Raw genomic sequence first — 18,047 nt, forward strand, 5'->3', positions numbered from 1 at the left:
GAAGGAAAATTACACACTTAAGTCCACTGATAGTCAAGCACTATGCATGCTCAGCTCTTTAAATATGGCCACGTGTGACACTCTATATGTCAAGAGGTTTGTGTTACAGAATGTCAACTTAGGCTCTGAGTGTTGGTTATCAATTACTGTATAGCAAGTTATCACAAGCTTAGTGCATTGAAACAGTGCACATCTCCAAACTGTAGTCTCTCTGTTGGGGCCTGGACAAGGCTAACTGGGTCTACATCTGGGTAAAGTGATCATCAACGGGCTCAGAAGGTGTGGAAGGTCCCCAGAGGCACAACTAGGGAAAGATCTTCCCAAGGTCCCTCATATTTTTGCAAAATTAATTTCACTGGGGCTTCAGGATTAGAGGCAGCCTTGCCTTGAGAAATATGCAGTTAGATAGTTGCTCCATTCTATGTAACCTCAGAGACTGTAAGAAGCATAGCTGAGGCAAGTAATAGATCCCTGCTAAACTCAAGGAGACAAGATCGCACTATGGCAAGAATACAATGGAGGGACACAGAGGCTGTCCTATCGTGAGGGGATATGATGGCATATTCCTGTAATCCTGGCCTTTAGGGGATATATTCAAGAGGACTATGAGCTTGAAGCCAGCCTGAGTTACATAACAGACATTTTCCTAGCATTTGCAAGGTCCTTCTGTAAAGCTAGCCTTGGAAATTCTAAGGCGGAGACAGGGGATCCCAAAAGCAAACTGGTCAGCAAACCAAACCATATCTTAATCTGGAGTTAAGAAAGTCATCTTCATTGAAAAAGCAGAAGAGAAATATGGGAGATGACTTCTGATGACAACCACAGGCTTCCACGTACCTCCTTCCCACCTCCCCACATACATGTTCACTTGTAAAATATAACTAAAACCAAATAACATATACATAGTATCATATGCATGATCCCAGGTCTTTCTTCCTCCAAAGGCTGTGCTGTTTGAAATATAACCCATGCTGCAGGGCTGAATATCTAAACTACTTAATTCCTCCAGGTTTTCATCTCTTCATTTAGGGCACTAGCAGTTCCATCCAACTCACTCTTATGGTCCCTCAGCACAGCAAGCATATCTAGCAGGGATGGTTGAGACCCCTGCAATGAACCCTTTCCAAGGGGAAATGGGAGTGGTAGGCCCTCTGGATCCTCACACTAGGGACTTATCACCATTGTTAATGTTCTCTGTGGTTCCTTCTGCAGTGTCATCTACGGCCTTGTGATCCGAACTATTTGGATTAAAAGCAAAGCCCATGAGACGGTGATTTCTAACTGCTCAGGTAAGGCTCTGGTTCTCTCAGCTCTCCTGCAGAACTTCTCCTCTAGTAGTATAAGCTGGGACTCCCTGGATCCACAAACCTACTTGGTTATAGCAGGACCCAACAACAGAGCCCCCACCTCACCCTGAGTGCCAAATCTTCCCCGAGGGCTCTGTCTTCCATTCAGCCTCCCTGAAAAACAAGGGAACAGGCTGTCGAGATGGCTGAGAATGTAAAGGCACTTGTTGCCAAGCTTGAGGATCTGAGTTCAACACCCAGAATTCACATGGTAGAAAGAGAGAATGGTCTCCAGGAAGTTGTCTGCTGACTCCCACACAAATAAGTAAGTATATAAATAAAATGCAAAAAAAAATACATGGGAATAGGCAGAGGACACTCTGAGCTTGTCTAACGGTACAAGCACAGACCCTTGAAACAGCTTTTGAGGCAGCATGGGCAGTCACCCCAGCTGTATGTCAGGCATGAAGAACCTTGGGAGCACATGTTTACCAACCCTAAAGATGGGCTTCTAAGTTTGGCTTGAGTTTAGAAATGAGTAAATGTACCATCTGATCACAAAATGATCTTAGCCCTGAAGTCAGGCACAGCTCAGTACACATGTGTTCCCTGATATTTCATCCCAAACAAGACTGGCATTGAGACAACCCTTCCCCAAGTTCCTTTTCACTGAATTAGCTGCAGGGCACCTCCAGGAGTACTAGGCATGATTAGGTTACACTGGAAAAGACCCAGCAAACCAGTGAGCCAGAAAGAAGAAAAGTGTCTGGTGTCTGGGTTTGCTATAATGTGGCAGTTATGTAGACAGATTACTCTGTTTAGGCCCCACACTTCTGCCATCCCTATGTGAACACACACACACACACACACACACACACACACACACACACACACACACACACACACACACTGTAGGCCCATGTGCACAAAATATCTACAAATGTTCACACACTTATACTTCTATCCACTATAAAACACACACACATACACATACAGACACACAGGCAGGCACACACACCATCTACACTCAGACAAGGACCACAAAAAAACTATAAAAAGCTTTGGAAGAACTTGGCTTCTGTTTCAGATCTAGCACTGTAAGTTATGCCACCTTACAAAGTCACGTGACTTCCCTGGGCATTAGGGAGCTGAATGAGTAGCTGCATTGGATTCTTCCTAATGTTTGTTTGGACTTGAGCACCCTAAGTCTGCACCAGCCATAGATGGGGCTTGGTTTATCCTAGCGGAAGTTTCTTACCCCATGTGATAAGAGACAGACAAGAAGATCCACAAGGGTTATTGGTGTGAGAATATGTGTCTCTTTCTCTAGAGATTCAGATGGGTATGTGAATCTCCATTTTAAAGCAGGTGTGTTCTTCTGTGTTCTGTCTCCTACATGCTGGGAGCAGTATAGGGCAATGGGTACAAATCTCAGGCCCCACGTCCCAGTGACACAGATGGGACATAAGGAGAGGCAGAACATCTACTGTTGCCCCCTGGACATCCTTTCCATTTGTTATCTGTCTAATCACTGCCCAACTTCCAGGGTTGTATTTTATGGATAAAAGACAGGCTCAAAAGCAAGGTATCTCCCAACTTCTATATGTAGCACATGGTGACATTACCAGGATTCAAGGGCATGGAACTGATGAGAACACCCACACTTTCCCCTTAAGCTAGCCCACCTACCAAGAGGAAGAAAACTATAGAAAGACGTGGATAAATGATTTTTCAAAGAGCTCAAATTAACCCATACCCCCCAAAACATATCTATTAATAATCCAAACTCTATGTCTTTAGCCCCGCATACCATCCACAGCACTCCCATGGATCAGCCTCCCTGGCCCATCTCTAAATCATCTGTTCTCTATTTGAGGGTTCAGGTCTGGTTTGGTTAAAGGACCTAGGGTCCTGTTGTTCTTCCAGGTTTCAATCCTCTATCCTGTGATTTCTGCCCATGGCAGAAAGTTGGTGTCCTCCTTCCCGCCTACATCCCGAACTCTCACCCTCCCTTCCTCACCCCCAACAGCTCTTCTGTTGCCTGCACTCCCCACCCAGTGAGCTATGGTGACACTTATCTCATTTTCCATAGAATTCACCAGTCAGAAAGAAGAGCAAGGCACACATAGCCAGAGATCTGGGGTGATCTTCAGCAGGCCTCCCCAACATTGTGGGCTAACTCCTTTCTCTCTGTAGAGTCCCTTTATATCTCCTTTCTGCTGAATTTTTTAGTCACAACATTGGACTTCCCCAACCTCCAAGACTTAATCAGTACAAAGCCACTTAGAGATGTACATCTACTAAGAGGAAAAGCATTGCCTTGCCCTAAATTAGAAATGGCTACTGTCAGTTTTCACTACTTAATATAATTTTGAGTCTCCATTACACCTGTGTTTAGCTTGTTATCACCTGTGACCTCCTTCCAGAATGAGGCTAGCTGCTATCCCTAGAGTATTTTATACTGTCTGCATTTTATTCATTAATGGACTTTCTTCAACATCCCATGTGACAGAACAGCCAAGCCTCTCAGTAGCTGGCATGTAATGGGGTCTCATGCGGTGTTGGCATGCCAGGGTTATTGCTCATCAACAAGGTACATTGGCTAAGATTAGTGAGAACAGAAGCTCACTTTGTAAACATTGCCTGCCAAGCCCAAGTCACCCTGAGTGTGGAGCCCTTCTTGCAAGTGTGTTTACTTTTTCTTACCCAAAGGCTGACTCACTGAAAAAAGAAAAGGAGCGGTTTCATAAATGACCCAAAGTCTTTCCCACAAGTAGATGTTGTAGACCTCAAACATTAGCTCTCACAAGGACACATGTGTTTGAAGTCTAGGAGGAATTAGCTATACCTTAGGTGAGGGCATTCACTGCACAAGGACAAGAGACTGGGGAGATAAAACTATGAAAATGGCAAATCACACCATTTAGAGAGAATTGGGTCTCACCATCATGACTTTGCTGGTTCGGTGCAATCAATGCTGTATCAAACTGCATGTTTCAAGTTCTATGAGGCAGAATGAGGTAGAGAAAAACAAGTATCAGGCTAGGAAGTAGGTTAAAGTTCTGCTCTGTAGCTTGGCAGCTTTACCGTGAGCCCATGAAGTGCTCTCAGCACCAGGCTCTTCAGTAGCTGAGGACAAACTGCCTTGCTACCTATTTCTAACAAAATGCTTGAGAGAAAAATACAAAGATATGAGCAAATGACTATTGTGGAATTTTGTAGCTAGTGCGACCCCATGTCATTAATACATACATTGGCTTGCCTCCGCTGATCTGCAAACTAATACAATTTCTATCAAAGGAGAATTAAAACATTTTTATTGAGTCTGGTAGAGATTTTTAAGACAGATAGAAAAGTTCAAGAGCCAAGAAAATCCAAGTTATTCCTGGGAAAAAATAGAACAAAGTAGAAATGTTCTTCTGTGCCAAACATAAATTTATTATAAAGTCAAAGCTGTTAGAAGAATGTCATTGACATAAAATAGATAACAGTAGAAAATAACATGGCCCAAAACAAATATGTACATACATAAGGATTTGACATATGTTAGAAGATCATGGGGAAAGAAATTAAAACTTTACTTCAATCCATGGACATACATAACTCCAGAGAAATGGGTCTTATATGTAAAAAAAAATTTCTTAATTTTTAAACAAAAGATTGATATCTTTATGATGCTAGAAATGATTTTTAAGACAAGACATGCTACATTAAATTGCAAGTGAAATACATTAGTTTGATAGTGTCAGCATTGTAAAATCCAATCTGCACACTCTAGGAGTAGCCCAGAAAAAAGATGAGAAGAGAAAATATATGGAGAATTCCTAAAGATCAATGTTAAAGGGGGTTTTAAAGACAATCACATGTCAAAACTCAGCAAAACATGAAGAGGCATTTGTCAGAAAGGTAAACCAGACTCACAGTTCCATTAATAATTAGGGAATTGTGGATTTACTTCTTAAGTAGATACAACTGTCCACCCACAGAATTGACCAAATCAAAAATGATCTGATAAAATCTAAGGGCTGGCATGCACAAGAATCTCCTGGTTTTCAGTTTGCTTGGCAGTAACATTCTTTACACCTGCATCATGTTGCTGGTTTGTTTGCTTCTAGTCTGTCTTCCAGGATGGCAGCTACGGCCCAGCTCCCAAACTCCAGATCTAAACCTTGCTTTTCTTCCCTTCCAAGTCCCCATCTCTCCACTCAGCAGAGACCATCCTGAGGCCTCTGAAGCAACAAGTGGGAAGCCAAGTCCTTGGTCTGATCTTTGCCTCAAGGACAAATCTTAAAAGAGTATTTTCTGGTTAAATTCCTCAATGTTAATAGCATCATTTGGGAACAGGGCTATTCTTGTCTGAATCTGCACACTTAGAAAGGGCACCTGGCTGATTCAAGATTGCTTTGTATCTTCACTTCACAATAGGCCAAACAAGAAATATGTGCAGGGCAGACCAGAAGCAGTTGGTATTTACAACTCTCCAAAAGAAATTTGGAGATTTTCTCTAACTCCTTTATTGTTCTTGTTAAGTCAACCAACTCCAATCGAAGCTCATTTCTTTTTCTCCAGTTATTTCCTGAACCCGGCTGGTAACAAATCAATACAATAATAATCAGCTAATACACTATTAGCACTCAGTTTACCACCCTCATCTCCGGGGCTCTGACGGAGATGAGTGGGCTCACAGATGGCCTTGCCAGGCTCAGCATGCGGCCTCATGCAGCAAACAGACCAACAACATCCCAGCTTCCCGCCAGTGGCTGCCTGCCTGCTCAGTATTGTGTTTCTGTTAAGACAACATTACATGTACAGTACCAATGTCTGCTTGGGGAGGATAAACTCTAGCAGCTATATAAACTCTAAAACATGAGTACTCTTAAAAAAAAACAGAAGGATTTTAATATTTTTTAATTTTTATTTTATATGCACGAGTACTTCCCCACATGTGTGAGTGTGTGCACTATGAGCAAGCTTGATTTCCAGGAAGGCCTGAAGATGGCATGGATACCTTGCAACTGGAGATTTTTGCTAAATTGGAGGGCAGAGTACAAAACCAACTAACCTGTGAGTTTGTTGACACTTCCTCAGATACTGCTGTTACCTTCTGTTAGCACTGAGATAAATAGACAGATAGATAGATGATAGAAAGAAAGAAAGAAAGAAAGAAAGAAAGAAAGAAAGAAAGAAGTAAACTTCGAAAAGGCCTCAGATAAGCAAACTAATGGGTTGTACAGGCATACCCCAAGACAAAAAAGGGGCAGGAGGTTTTGCCACAGCTGTAAGGTCAAAGGACTTTGTAAGTTTGGGGTCAGCTGGAACATTCCAGCATAATCACAATCCTTACTTGTGGTCATGGGAATTGGGGAGCTGAATGTGAACTTCAGAATGCCAAAAGTCCTGGAAGATTCCTCAGCTCTGCTCATGCCCCTGAGACAGCCGAGCACAGAGAGCAAAGCCATGGCTCCAGTCCCAGTAGCAGAAGATTCAGAGCAGGTAGCCCAGAGTCGGGCAGTGATGCTGACCCATCTGCAACCAAGGGACTGGATGCGCCCTAGAGTCTTGAAGAAGACAGCAAGGCAGCTGCACACAGACACGGGCATCTTCAGAGAGTTCACAGAGGTGGTTCTAAAGAGGCTGCAGCTGTTGCACAGATGTTGCCCAAGCGGGGCCTCCACAGGGGTGGCTGGCAGTGGGTGTTGGGGGGAATAGCAAGGGCTTCCCTGAGCAGCACAACTGATCCAGACCTGGCCAAGACAAAGTGGTGGCCTGGGAAAGTGGTGGCCTGGGAAGACTGGGGTATTCTGAGATGTACCCTGAGTTTGTCAGAAAAAGTAGCCCTAGAAAGATCCTGGGGAGGAGAATGCTCATCCCATAGTTGAACAAAAAAGGGCCTAATGAGACAAAAGCATTTAACTGAGAAGCTCCAGGGGCAGCTGGGTTATATTTGTGCATGAAACATTCTTACTGATCAAAATTAACTATGTTTTAAAAACTTCAAAATGTGCATTTAAAAAATGAACCTGAAAGTACATAAAATTCCAACATGTGAAACTTGTCTTAAAATATTTCCAGATAGACTTCCTTGTTTCCAACAAACCACCCGCACACATTCCAGATCCTTGCAGCGGGGTGTGGACATGTGTGTGTGGTGTAAGGAGAAATCCAGCTCCACAAGCATGTCCCCTGGCCTCTATATATTCATCATGGCATTTGTATTCTGTTCTCCACAATAACTGGAGAGATGGCTCAGCAGTTAAGGACACTGGCTACTCTTCCAGAGCTCCCAAGTTCAATTCCCAGCAACCACATGTTGGCTCACAGCTATTTATAATGGGATCTGATTTCCTCTTCTTGCATGCAGGTACACATGCAGGCAGAGCACTCATAAACTAAAAAACAGACAAACAAATAAGACTTCAAAGAAAAAGGAGAAAAATAATTATATAACTATATAAACAAACAAATAAGAAATAACAAGGTCCTGGTAACTCTAAAAGGAGCCTGAATCCTTGGAAAAGTTAAAAACTGGAGTTGACTCTTTGGAGACCCAAATTCTGGCATGACCCCACTTCATCTGCACCCTGGAACTAAATTAGTGTTAGCAAGCATGCTTTTTCCAGCTTCAGATCGAATGAGCCTGCTGCCTCCCAGCTTCCCAAGCCATTCATCCAGTGACAGCTGAATTTCACTGCTTTCAGTACAGCTCAGTGCCAAGTCCTGAGTAGAAATAATCCTTTTATCTCCCAATAAAAGGGAATTACCTGTATTCTGTAACTCAGCTCTCTTTGAAGAGCTGTCTTCAGAGCTGGAGGCTTTGCATTTCCTGGAGTGGTCACATTAAAGATGATTTTCACTGATCTCATTGGGAGATCCAGAGGGCAGGGGGTTGATGATATTGTCATCCAGTCACCCTGAGGAAAGTGTTGAGATTTTCCATTTTAAAAGATCTCAGAGTACAAATGTCATTCTCAAAAACTTTCTGAAAGACAAATTAAGTTTTCAAAGCCACACTGTTTAGGGACCAGCTGTTACCTTGGGACAGCATATGAGGACACTTCCAAAGGACATAATTTGATCTGCTATCATCTTTCCATACTCCTGTGGAGATAATCTCACCCTGATAATTCCCTGCAGTCTGTGGCAACACCATTGTATAATAGACTATCTAGGGTAGTAACACTGCAGTTTTCCTCTACAGAGGCAGCTCGCATTCATCCCAAAACACTATGAAAACATAATTCATTCCAAGTGGCAAGGTGACTGGCATGTCAGCCTAGAGCTTGACACCTGGAATACGTTTTTATTTTATTTTCCAAATTAGGAAACCAAGGCTGGAAACTTTAGGCAACTTTGCCAAGTTTTCCAATGCTTATTCACAGTGTGTGTGTGTGTGTGTGTGTGTGTGTGTGTGTGTGTGTGTGTGTGTGTATGTGTGTGTGTGTGAAGGTTCCATGCCATATGAGAGGGGGAGCTCTGAGAATAACAACTGCTTCAGGCAAGGGGTCCTGAGGTCAACATTCCATTTCCCAACCCCCTTCTCCTTACTCATTTCTTTAGATCTATATCACTTTGAGCACGTCTTAATCACCTTTAGTTTTTAATAACTACTTCTTGATCGTAAGAAGTAGGTGTTGATTTATTCAATGCACGTGGACTTGAATTATGACAAAGCCCCTCGCTACAGATTCTCAGAGTCATCCCTTAACTATCTGGCCCTCAGATGACAGTCACATACCATTAGAGTTTATGTGCAGGTTCAGATGTGGCTGTGTCCCGCAACTTGGGCTTTACAGAAAGCAGAGTTTCATGGGGAGATCGGTGAATTGGTCTGGAGAAGCAGTTCTATGGGGTAGCTGAAGTGACTCATGGGTATCTCAGCACAAGCTGAGAGCAGCCCTCAACAAGCAGGCTCCACCCCTGTGGTCAAATTCCAGCTATGGCTGATTTAGGTAATCTGACCTTACCTTCTAAGAGTGTGGGCATCCTGTGGTATTTGCATTCAGTTGCAAATTGAACAACTCCTAGCAACCATCCCTGAGCCATCTTAGTCTACCACTGTCCCAGAGGAGCAGGATGTAAGCAGGTGCACAAGTCTAACCTTCAGCTTTCCTGTTGACAGAAATCATCTTGTCTGTTTTACTGCCCCCCCCACCCCTTTCTCTCTACAGATGGCAAACTGTGCAGCAGGTACAACCGAGGGCTCATCTCAAAAGCAAAAATCAAGGCCATCAAGTACAGCATAGTCATTATCCTCGGTAAGCAGTGTCCCTCCTTGTGTTACAAGTTGGTATATCATTCTGAAGACAAGCTGGCTCCCCCACAAAAAAAGAAGTAGATGTGCATTCTTTTTCTCCTGCATATTTAGTTTCAGAGTCAATAATATTTCCCTCATAACCACAGTGTATATCCCTCACCCTTCTTGTCTTCTGTTCTTTTCTTTCTACATTTAGAATCCATAAAATCAGTTTGCACTGCTGTCTGTCAAAGATGGTCAGGGAGATGCGTGGTTTACTTCCTCTTATTTTGGTCCCCAACAATTACGCCTCCTCGGGCTTCCCTGACCAGGCTTTTTAAAATAGCTCTCCTCTATTTGCATTCCAACTTGGTGATTCTTCACTGTTTTCTATTTGTATCTGACATGAGACATGTTCACAAATGGAGTTCTATTTAGATGTATCTTGATACAGGGATATATATATATATATATATAATATATATATATTATATATATATATCTTGCCACAATTATAAATCCATGAGGGCAATGACTTGCCCTTGAGTTACTCATGTTATCCCAAAACCTAAAATTAGGTTACATAGTCACTACTGAGTTAATAGTTGTATAATGAATAAATCAATGCAGATATAGAAGAAGGGAAGGAATTTGTGCAGTCTCCTTGTTATTTAGCTGATATACCCCATCTCTGCTTCTTTAAAAGCACTGAGAAGTCCCCAAGAAGGCCCTAGCTATCCGTCAAATCACAAGAATAGCTCTTCTCCCCTTTCTAAAATACAAAATGCTGAACAGACCACACTCAGCATGACTCAGCCATCAGAGTATGGGCACACAGCACACTGCTGGTTGAGCTGCAGATGCATTCACAGCTCACCAAGGCTATAAGAACTCTTTCAGAGGCTTCTGAAAGAGACTGAATATTCTTTGCCTTCACAACTGGAATTACAGATGCTCGTATTCTCGATGATGAGAGAAGAAATGGATGCTCAAACATGAATTCTCAAGCCGGTGTATACCTGTTCAATCAAAATTTATATCCAAGTCCTATGAGGTCTGTTCAATGTGCAGGCAGGAGTGCCCACAGGGCCAGCATGATGCCACAATGAAATGGCCTATCTATAACAAGTTTTTTTGTAATGCCCGTTTATCATCCTAAAATGATAAGTATCAATAGTACTAACTACTACATTTTTTTAAAATCAGCACATTGCTCTAATAATTAGCTAGAGTAAGAATAAAATTTTAAAAAAACTTACAATACAGCAATACCAATTTTTATATGGGCACAACTACACTGGAAGAGTAATAAGGAAATCAGATACACCTGCACAACTACAAGTGACAACAAATATAGATGTTTTCTTGGAACACACAAATATAAGCAGTTCTACTGTCACTAACCTGATTTTCTGAGCAGGCAAAGAAACTCTGGGAAGGCTTCAAATTAAGCAAACCCTGTCTACAAGGGAACTATATTTCTGAAAACTTCAACATTTATTAAAAATGTCCAGGTGTACCTATAAAAATGGTTAGGTCTCTAAACTACAGTAATTATATGCAAGGTCCTCTCATACATAAATGTCAAGTTGACCTTACGCATTTGTGATACAATACTGAATCACTGAACTGCTGCCTCCAACATATAGGAGGACTGACATTTCTGCAAAATACACACACACAGAGGCATTCATGCACACACATGTGCAGATCCAATGTTGCCCTTGGTGCACAAAACTATTTCAAAAATGGGATTAGCCACCCAGAATGCAGGAAAAATATGATCTTATGTTTTTAATAATTCCCATTTAAGACATCAACCATACTTACAGGGGAAAATTGCAAATTAGTTTTTTATTTCCAAATTCAGAATAAAGTCCCTGAATTTCTAACAAATGATAATGGATCATAGTTGCCCCTGCATGTACATGTTCATGGGTACTGAACTTCTAATCTGGGAAATATGGGTGAGAAAGGGTCAGGGAACTAAAGTTACAATGAGGTGACAAAATAGAAAGGAAGCAGGTTTGTGTACAGGGGCCCAAGACTATGCAGTTCTGTGTTTGCCTGTATTATCCAGAGAAATGGCAGATAAATAGGTGATAGCTAGTTCTATGACAGACAGATACCATTGATAGATGATTGATTGATAGACAGACAGACAGACAGACAGATAGACAGATAGGAACATTTTCTATAAGATATGACTTCATGGGCTCATGATAGCCAAGAAATCTCAAGATCCATGGTGGGGTCAAAAATCTGGAATAGTCACTAATGTAAATTCAAGTCCAGATCTGAACCCAAAGATGCCAGAATCAAATTGACTCTTTATGTTCCTGCTTAACTCCAAGTGTGGGGCATTATTCCACGCTTCATTCTCAAAGAGTACCAAGCAGAGAAAATGAATTCTCATTAAGTCCTTATTGTTATGTTTATTCCTTCAATAGATGAAGCCCATTAACCAGCAGAGAGCAAAATCTCTCTCAGAAACATCCTCAGACATATCTAGAGTAATATTTAACCAGTGTCTGGGCAACTTGGATCCTTGTCAAGATGACACATAAACTGACCATCCCAACTGAGATTCCCACATTCAATTCCTATCTTTCTAGATGTTGAACTCACATACAGTTGATTTGGACAAGAGTACTGGTTGACTACTTTGGGGAGAGGTTAACTTTGACATAGAAAAGAAACAAGCTCATGATGCTCTCATTCATGGTCCATACTTTAAAAATATCAGCATCAGCTGGGCGGTGGGGGCGCATGCCTTTAGTCCCAGAACTCAGGAGGCAGAGGCAGGTGGATCTCTGTGAGTTCCAGACCAGCCTGGTCTACAACAGCTAGTTCCAGGACAGCCTCCAAAGCCACAGAGAAACCCTGTCTCAAACCCCCCCCAAAAAAAAACCAAAACAAACAAACAAACAAAAAAAAACAGCATCACTTTTTCCTGATGTGTGTCCTGGAAATAGTTATCAATGTGGTCAGATTCCATTGTGTTCTGTGTGTTTCAGGGGATCTCTAAAGGGTCTTGGTCATTTTTCTTCAGCACTGTGATGGGTGGGAGGCTCTAGCTATACCTAACAGATCCCAGACTAAGTCGTCACCAGTGGAAATCTGAACCCCCTTTTCAGGTGGAGGGGATCCAGGAAATCTCAGCTTAGGAATGTTGTCTCCAGGACATGTACACACCCATACACATGTTTAAGCAAACATAACAGTCATGTAAACACTGTGACAAAAATGGTCACAGTAGCACTCCCAGCCCAGTATTTCTGGGAGAGCTCTAGTGCCAAAGAACATGCTGGTTAAAATTCCAGTCATGGCCAAGCAAGATCCATACTTCAGGTGTGGCCACAGTGTTGCTGACAGCTTTCCTCTCCATAGCTTTCATCTGCTGTTGGAGCCCTTACTTCCTGTTTGACATGCTGGACAATTTCAACCTCCTTCCGGACACCAAGGAGCGTTTCTATGCGTCCGTGATCATCCAGAACCTACCAGCCCTCAACAGTGCCATCAACCCTGTCATCTACTGCATCTTCAGCAGCTCCATCTGCTTTCCCTGCAAGTAAGCTGTGTACTAGCTCACGCCCGACACACCAGCAGCTTCGACTTCTAATTCTTGTTGTCTTCCCAAAGCTCATTAGTGACCTACAGAACTCCCATTTCATAAATGAGCTGTTTAAAGATTAGGATGTCCCAGCTAGTTTGATGGATTCCAATCCAGGCTCAGGCCATGGCAGTGCTGCACACGTGCAAACCTTTGATTTTGATGGAAGCTTCCACACGGGAACTGCCTTCCCAGTTTAAGCCTGCTGGGAATACCATGTGGGACATTTTCACCACTTCAGAGGTAAAGTTCTACATAGTGAGGCTCACAAGACTGAGTGATATTGTTGAGGTTATACTGATCATTAGTAGAAGAGCTGAAATTTAATCCCCTGTTAACAACTGTCATTCTGCTGTTTTTCATCTGTTCTCATCAGAAATGGAGTAAATGGAGTAACTCATAGCACAGAGAATAATAATAGGATAGTTTAAGGCAGTGGTTCTCAACCTTCCTAATGCTGCGACCCTTTAGTACAGTTCCTCTTGGTATGGTGACCACCAATTGCAAACTTATTCAGTCGCTACTTCATAACTGTAATTTTGCTACTGTTATGAATCATAACATAAATATCTGATATGAGATTCCCGAAGGGATCATGACCCACAGGTGGAGAACCACTTGTTTAAGGCTTTGTTTAATGACAGCAGCAAAGGTTCAGGTCCTGCTTCTAGAGAGTCACATGGGAACTTGGGCTATGAACAACTGAAAGCAGATGATGTCTCTGTCACTGGGCTATAATGACAAGTGATGGAGGAAGGGGTTTGGTGGTTATTGATTAGCATGTGTCTCTTCTTTAATGACCGTTTTAACTGTTACCTGTTAGCACCTCTGCTGCCTTTTCATCAGATTAAATGAGTTTCCTCTACTTCTTTATTTTGACATTTGCTAGGGAGCAGAGATCACAGGACTCTAGAATGACATACAGAGAGAGAAGTGAAAGGCAAGAGATGCAGATTCTCTCCAAGCCGGAATTCATCTAACCCGTGAAGCAGTGCTAGACTGAGCACATCAGCCCTCCTGGAGCTCCATCACCAGTTAGTGGATGTGCATGAATCTTGAGCCACCCCTGGCCGACTCCTGTATCACCTAGCAGATGCATGTGGCAAACTTTCTGGTGAGAGCATGCCAGCTACAATGAAAGTACTAGCCAACATGAACCCATCACCTCTTCATGTCAGCTAGGAAAAACACTTCTCTCTTCCTAATTTCTCCCAGCCCTCCTTCCCACAGCTCAGCACCTGCACCAGCAGTGGCCCTGGGTCCTTGTGAACTGACGACACAGACAAGCAGAAAGATATCAGAGGACTATCCCTGAGTCATCTAATTATAATTTTTGGAAGTAAATACAAGACTTAACAAAGATTAGACATCTTTCCATCTGTTTTGTATTGAAAATTTAATGGGTACAGATGAGATGTTTGCCCCTGAAATGCCAAGAACTTCATTTGCAGAGCCTGGTACCATACACATGCTTCATGTGCAGGAGGGGTTGACAAGTGCAAGCTCCCAAACCTATAGCATTGTGATTTCTGAAAGGGACAGCACAGCTTCCTGCTAAAGAAATTCACCATGTAGGCACATTCTCACCAGCAGAAAGGTCACACCAAATAGTGACAGACCCTTGACCATGAATCCCAGAGAGTGAAGAGACCTGGAACTGGTGGCTCTTTGAGGCTGGGTGAAGACACTTTCCCTCCCTGTATTCAACATTCAAGCCACTATCAGCTCCATTCCACACACCTCAGGGGCATGTCTGTCGCTGTCACCCTCAGAATCCTCTTCAGCTGGGAACTTAACTCTGTGGCTTTTCCAACAATAATGTTCTTGCAAGTTCTTTGCTGTCTGTGTGCTGTAGCCTTTGTCTATCTGACACTTCTGCAAGGGAGTGCTGGTGATGCTTATTTTGACAGGTCTGCAATTCAGTATTTATAAGTATAACTCAAATGAAATATGACTAAATGTTTTCTAGTGAATTTTTTTCTTCAGATTTTTCCAGAAGTGGAAATGGCATCCTTTGATTGTGTGTACATCTCCACCCACGGCCCTGTGACGCTCGTGAGCATCCTATATTTAGCTTCTCATAGAGTCTTTGACATTGAAATCTCCTTGGCAAAGCCCTCCCTTCCAGAGTTTAAGCCTTTTCTTGTCCTTTTGGCTGACTGCTGGGTAGACTCATTAATACATTCAGTCTATTTTAACAACACCCCATTCCTCATTATTGCATCAGCTCAGAGACCGACTGCTTAAGGTCATGGTGGCAATTTTTCCACAAATTTCTTTTTCAGTTTCATTTGCCATTAGGGAAAGCATCTCTTTAGGCAGAAATCAGACACTTTACCAAGTATCTCTCAAAAAATTATTCCCTAAGTCTGAGGAGCTAGAATAATTTACCTTTCTGTCCACCCAACATTTTTGAAGGCTACTTCACTCTTCCTCCCATCAGCTAAACATGAACAGGCAGAAGCTCTGAGTGGCTGAGAAGTACTTTTCAACATTTCCCTTTAAATCGAGATGTGCCACGGAGGACTCACTGAACTGTGGCCGAAATAGCTGCCTGTGCAGGAGCCAATTAACAAGCAGAATCTGGCTGGTGTCCTGGCTAGCAAAACAGGAGGCCCAGGCTCCTGATAGATGCTCTCAATCTCTGTCAGGTTCTGGTTTGCAGGACATGTCACACATCTACACCATCCATCAATCAATTCTTAAAGTTAAAGAGAGAGTGTGGTGAGGGCCCTTGTACAATCTGTGGACTGTGCAGATAGCTGTTGAGAGGATGTATCTCTCATCCCCAGAGCAGCCTGGAGATCAGAAGATAATGGGACAGATTTCCATAGGAAGATGCCATTTATGTAGAACTTGCTTTATACTGATGTGGAGTCTGAAATCTTCATTGACATTATTTTCCAAACTTGGGAGACAGTTTAAGCATGTTAGTCAGAAGTCTTATGACCTTGGATGAATCATCTTGTGTCTCTGGGTGTCTCTCCTCTATCTGGAACATGGAGCCAAAATAACACCGGAGCAGAGGGTGTTGAGGTCTGGAGACTGTGATGGATTAAATTAGACTTGCAGAAAGTGCTGCTAGGCTTCTTCTTCCCTTTCGAGACTAACACTTTAGTGACTCAAGGTTGAGTCATTTGCATTTTGGTGGTATAACTTTTATCCCTACCACATGAACTCAGAAACTAATATAACATCCCAACCAAGAGTGTGATGTTGTATAGAAAATTACTATGTAAGCCACAACGTTGCTATCTGTAGCCTTTGATGCTCTATGGGACTAGAAATGGCAACTCCGTGGTGTATAAAATGAAAGTGCCCACTTTCCACGCTAAGATGTCAAGAATGTGTATATGCGTGACTGCACAGCTTCAGGGACAGGTAAAGGTTTGGGTTAACAAAGAAGCTGTGCTTATTATATTCAGTCTCAGGACAGAAAATGGCTCTGCTTTACTGAACTAAATTCAATGTGGGTAACGAGTCTCCTCTTTCAGGGCTTATTTGCAACTCAATTTAATTAAGGTTTAATTTCATCAAGAAATAGTTCCCACAGGCCACCCCGCCCCTTCCCTGATGCACTAGTACCTTGTGAATGACTTTCCACTGTGACAATAATGAGAATAAAAAACCTTTGAACTAGTCTAACAGACATCTCAGGCTTTCTCCCTAGTCGCATCCAGACAACTCTGCATAGAAACATTCAGAAATGACCTTGTCTCTTGCTTCTATATTCACAGTGTGGATTTAAAATGGCTGTAGGCTTCCCATTTGGTGAGAAAACAAGAAGATGAAAAATATTTTTGTGTCAGAAAATAAACTAGTTCTAGTCTTGTGTTTTAGTTGACATTTCAGTCAAACCACAGACCTGCTACTGACAGGCTGAGCCTGGTTTTGTGTGTTGTTTTGTTTTGTTCCAGTCATCATTTGAGTATCGCTCATTGTGTATGCAGCTCTATCAACATTCCCTAGAGCCTGACAGTCCCCATTCCAGTAAAAGGAGAAGGCCTTACCAAGCTGCCAACATTCGTGCTTGGAGAAATATGAAACAGCTATGCCTCATTTAAGAATTGATTACCCACAATAGGACTGAACAGTTAACATTTTAAACATGCAATTCCATCCTTACAGAATGTTTAAATGAATGGGAGTCTTCTCATAGACTGCCAAAAATGTCATGGGGGTAACCCAAAGTTCCTAACACCATCACTTATGAACCTAAAGAAGATTAAATATAGTGAAAGTATTTCAAGCTCCTTGAATTACTTTAAATGAGCATGCAATATAGATTAGGATTGCATGTTGATATACCAAGACTATGCATAAAGCTTTCAGGATAACTGCTAAAAGAACAGAAGCAATACATAACTTCAAGATTAAAAGAGGATAAAGCTTGACATAGTGGAAGACACCTGAAAGCCTAGCACTTTGAAGATAGAGGCAGGAGGATCAGGATTCAAAACCATCCTAGTCTACATAGAGCTGTAGGCCATCCCTGTCTGAAAGAGAGAGAGGGTTCAGAAAGAGAAAATCCCTGTACCTCTCCCTATTTCTCATCCCACCCCACCCCAGCATCTCTTCAGCCTTGGGTAGCCAATATTTTCTTTGTGAAAATATATTCAAGTGAGATAAAGAGACATTTGTTTTTCTGTGCTTGGCTCATTTCACTTAACTCAGTATTTCCTAGGCTCCCTGTGTTTCTGCTAAGAACAGGATTGCATCTTCTTTACTCTAGGGTGCAGGAAACCATAACTTCTTTATCCATTTCTATGTCAATGAATACATTGTTTGATTACCCATCTTGGCTGCAATGAATACAGGAATGCAGGTCACCCCATATAAAGCATATTACTTAGGGTTTCTTTTCCTGTGAAGAGACACCATGACCATGTCAACTCTTATAAAGGAAACATTTAAT

At 42.3% G+C, this 18,047-nt stretch overlaps 1 protein-coding gene across 2 annotated transcripts in view; it reads left to right on the forward strand.

The window, feature by feature from the left end:
- Npsr1 (neuropeptide S receptor 1) overlaps nt 1-14,112 on the forward strand; it is a 176,300-nt gene extending 162,188 nt beyond the window's left edge. For both annotated transcript variants that reach the window (XM_027411692.2, XM_027411693.2), the window contains 4 exons: nt 1,213-1,289; nt 9,455-9,541; nt 12,910-13,090; nt 14,022-14,112. In XM_027411692.2, the coding sequence (XP_027267493.1) occupies nt 1,213-1,289; nt 9,455-9,541; nt 12,910-13,090; nt 14,022-14,112 (436 nt within the window). The remainder of the gene's footprint in view (nt 1-1,212; nt 1,290-9,454; nt 9,542-12,909; nt 13,091-14,021) is intronic.
- Nucleotides 14,113-18,047: the final 3,935 nt, after the last annotated feature.

Source organism: Cricetulus griseus, chromosome 4 (assembly GCF_003668045.3).
Source record: "Cricetulus griseus strain 17A/GY chromosome 4, alternate assembly CriGri-PICRH-1.0, whole genome shotgun sequence".
NCBI lineage: Eukaryota > Metazoa > Chordata > Mammalia > Rodentia > Cricetidae > Cricetulus > Cricetulus griseus.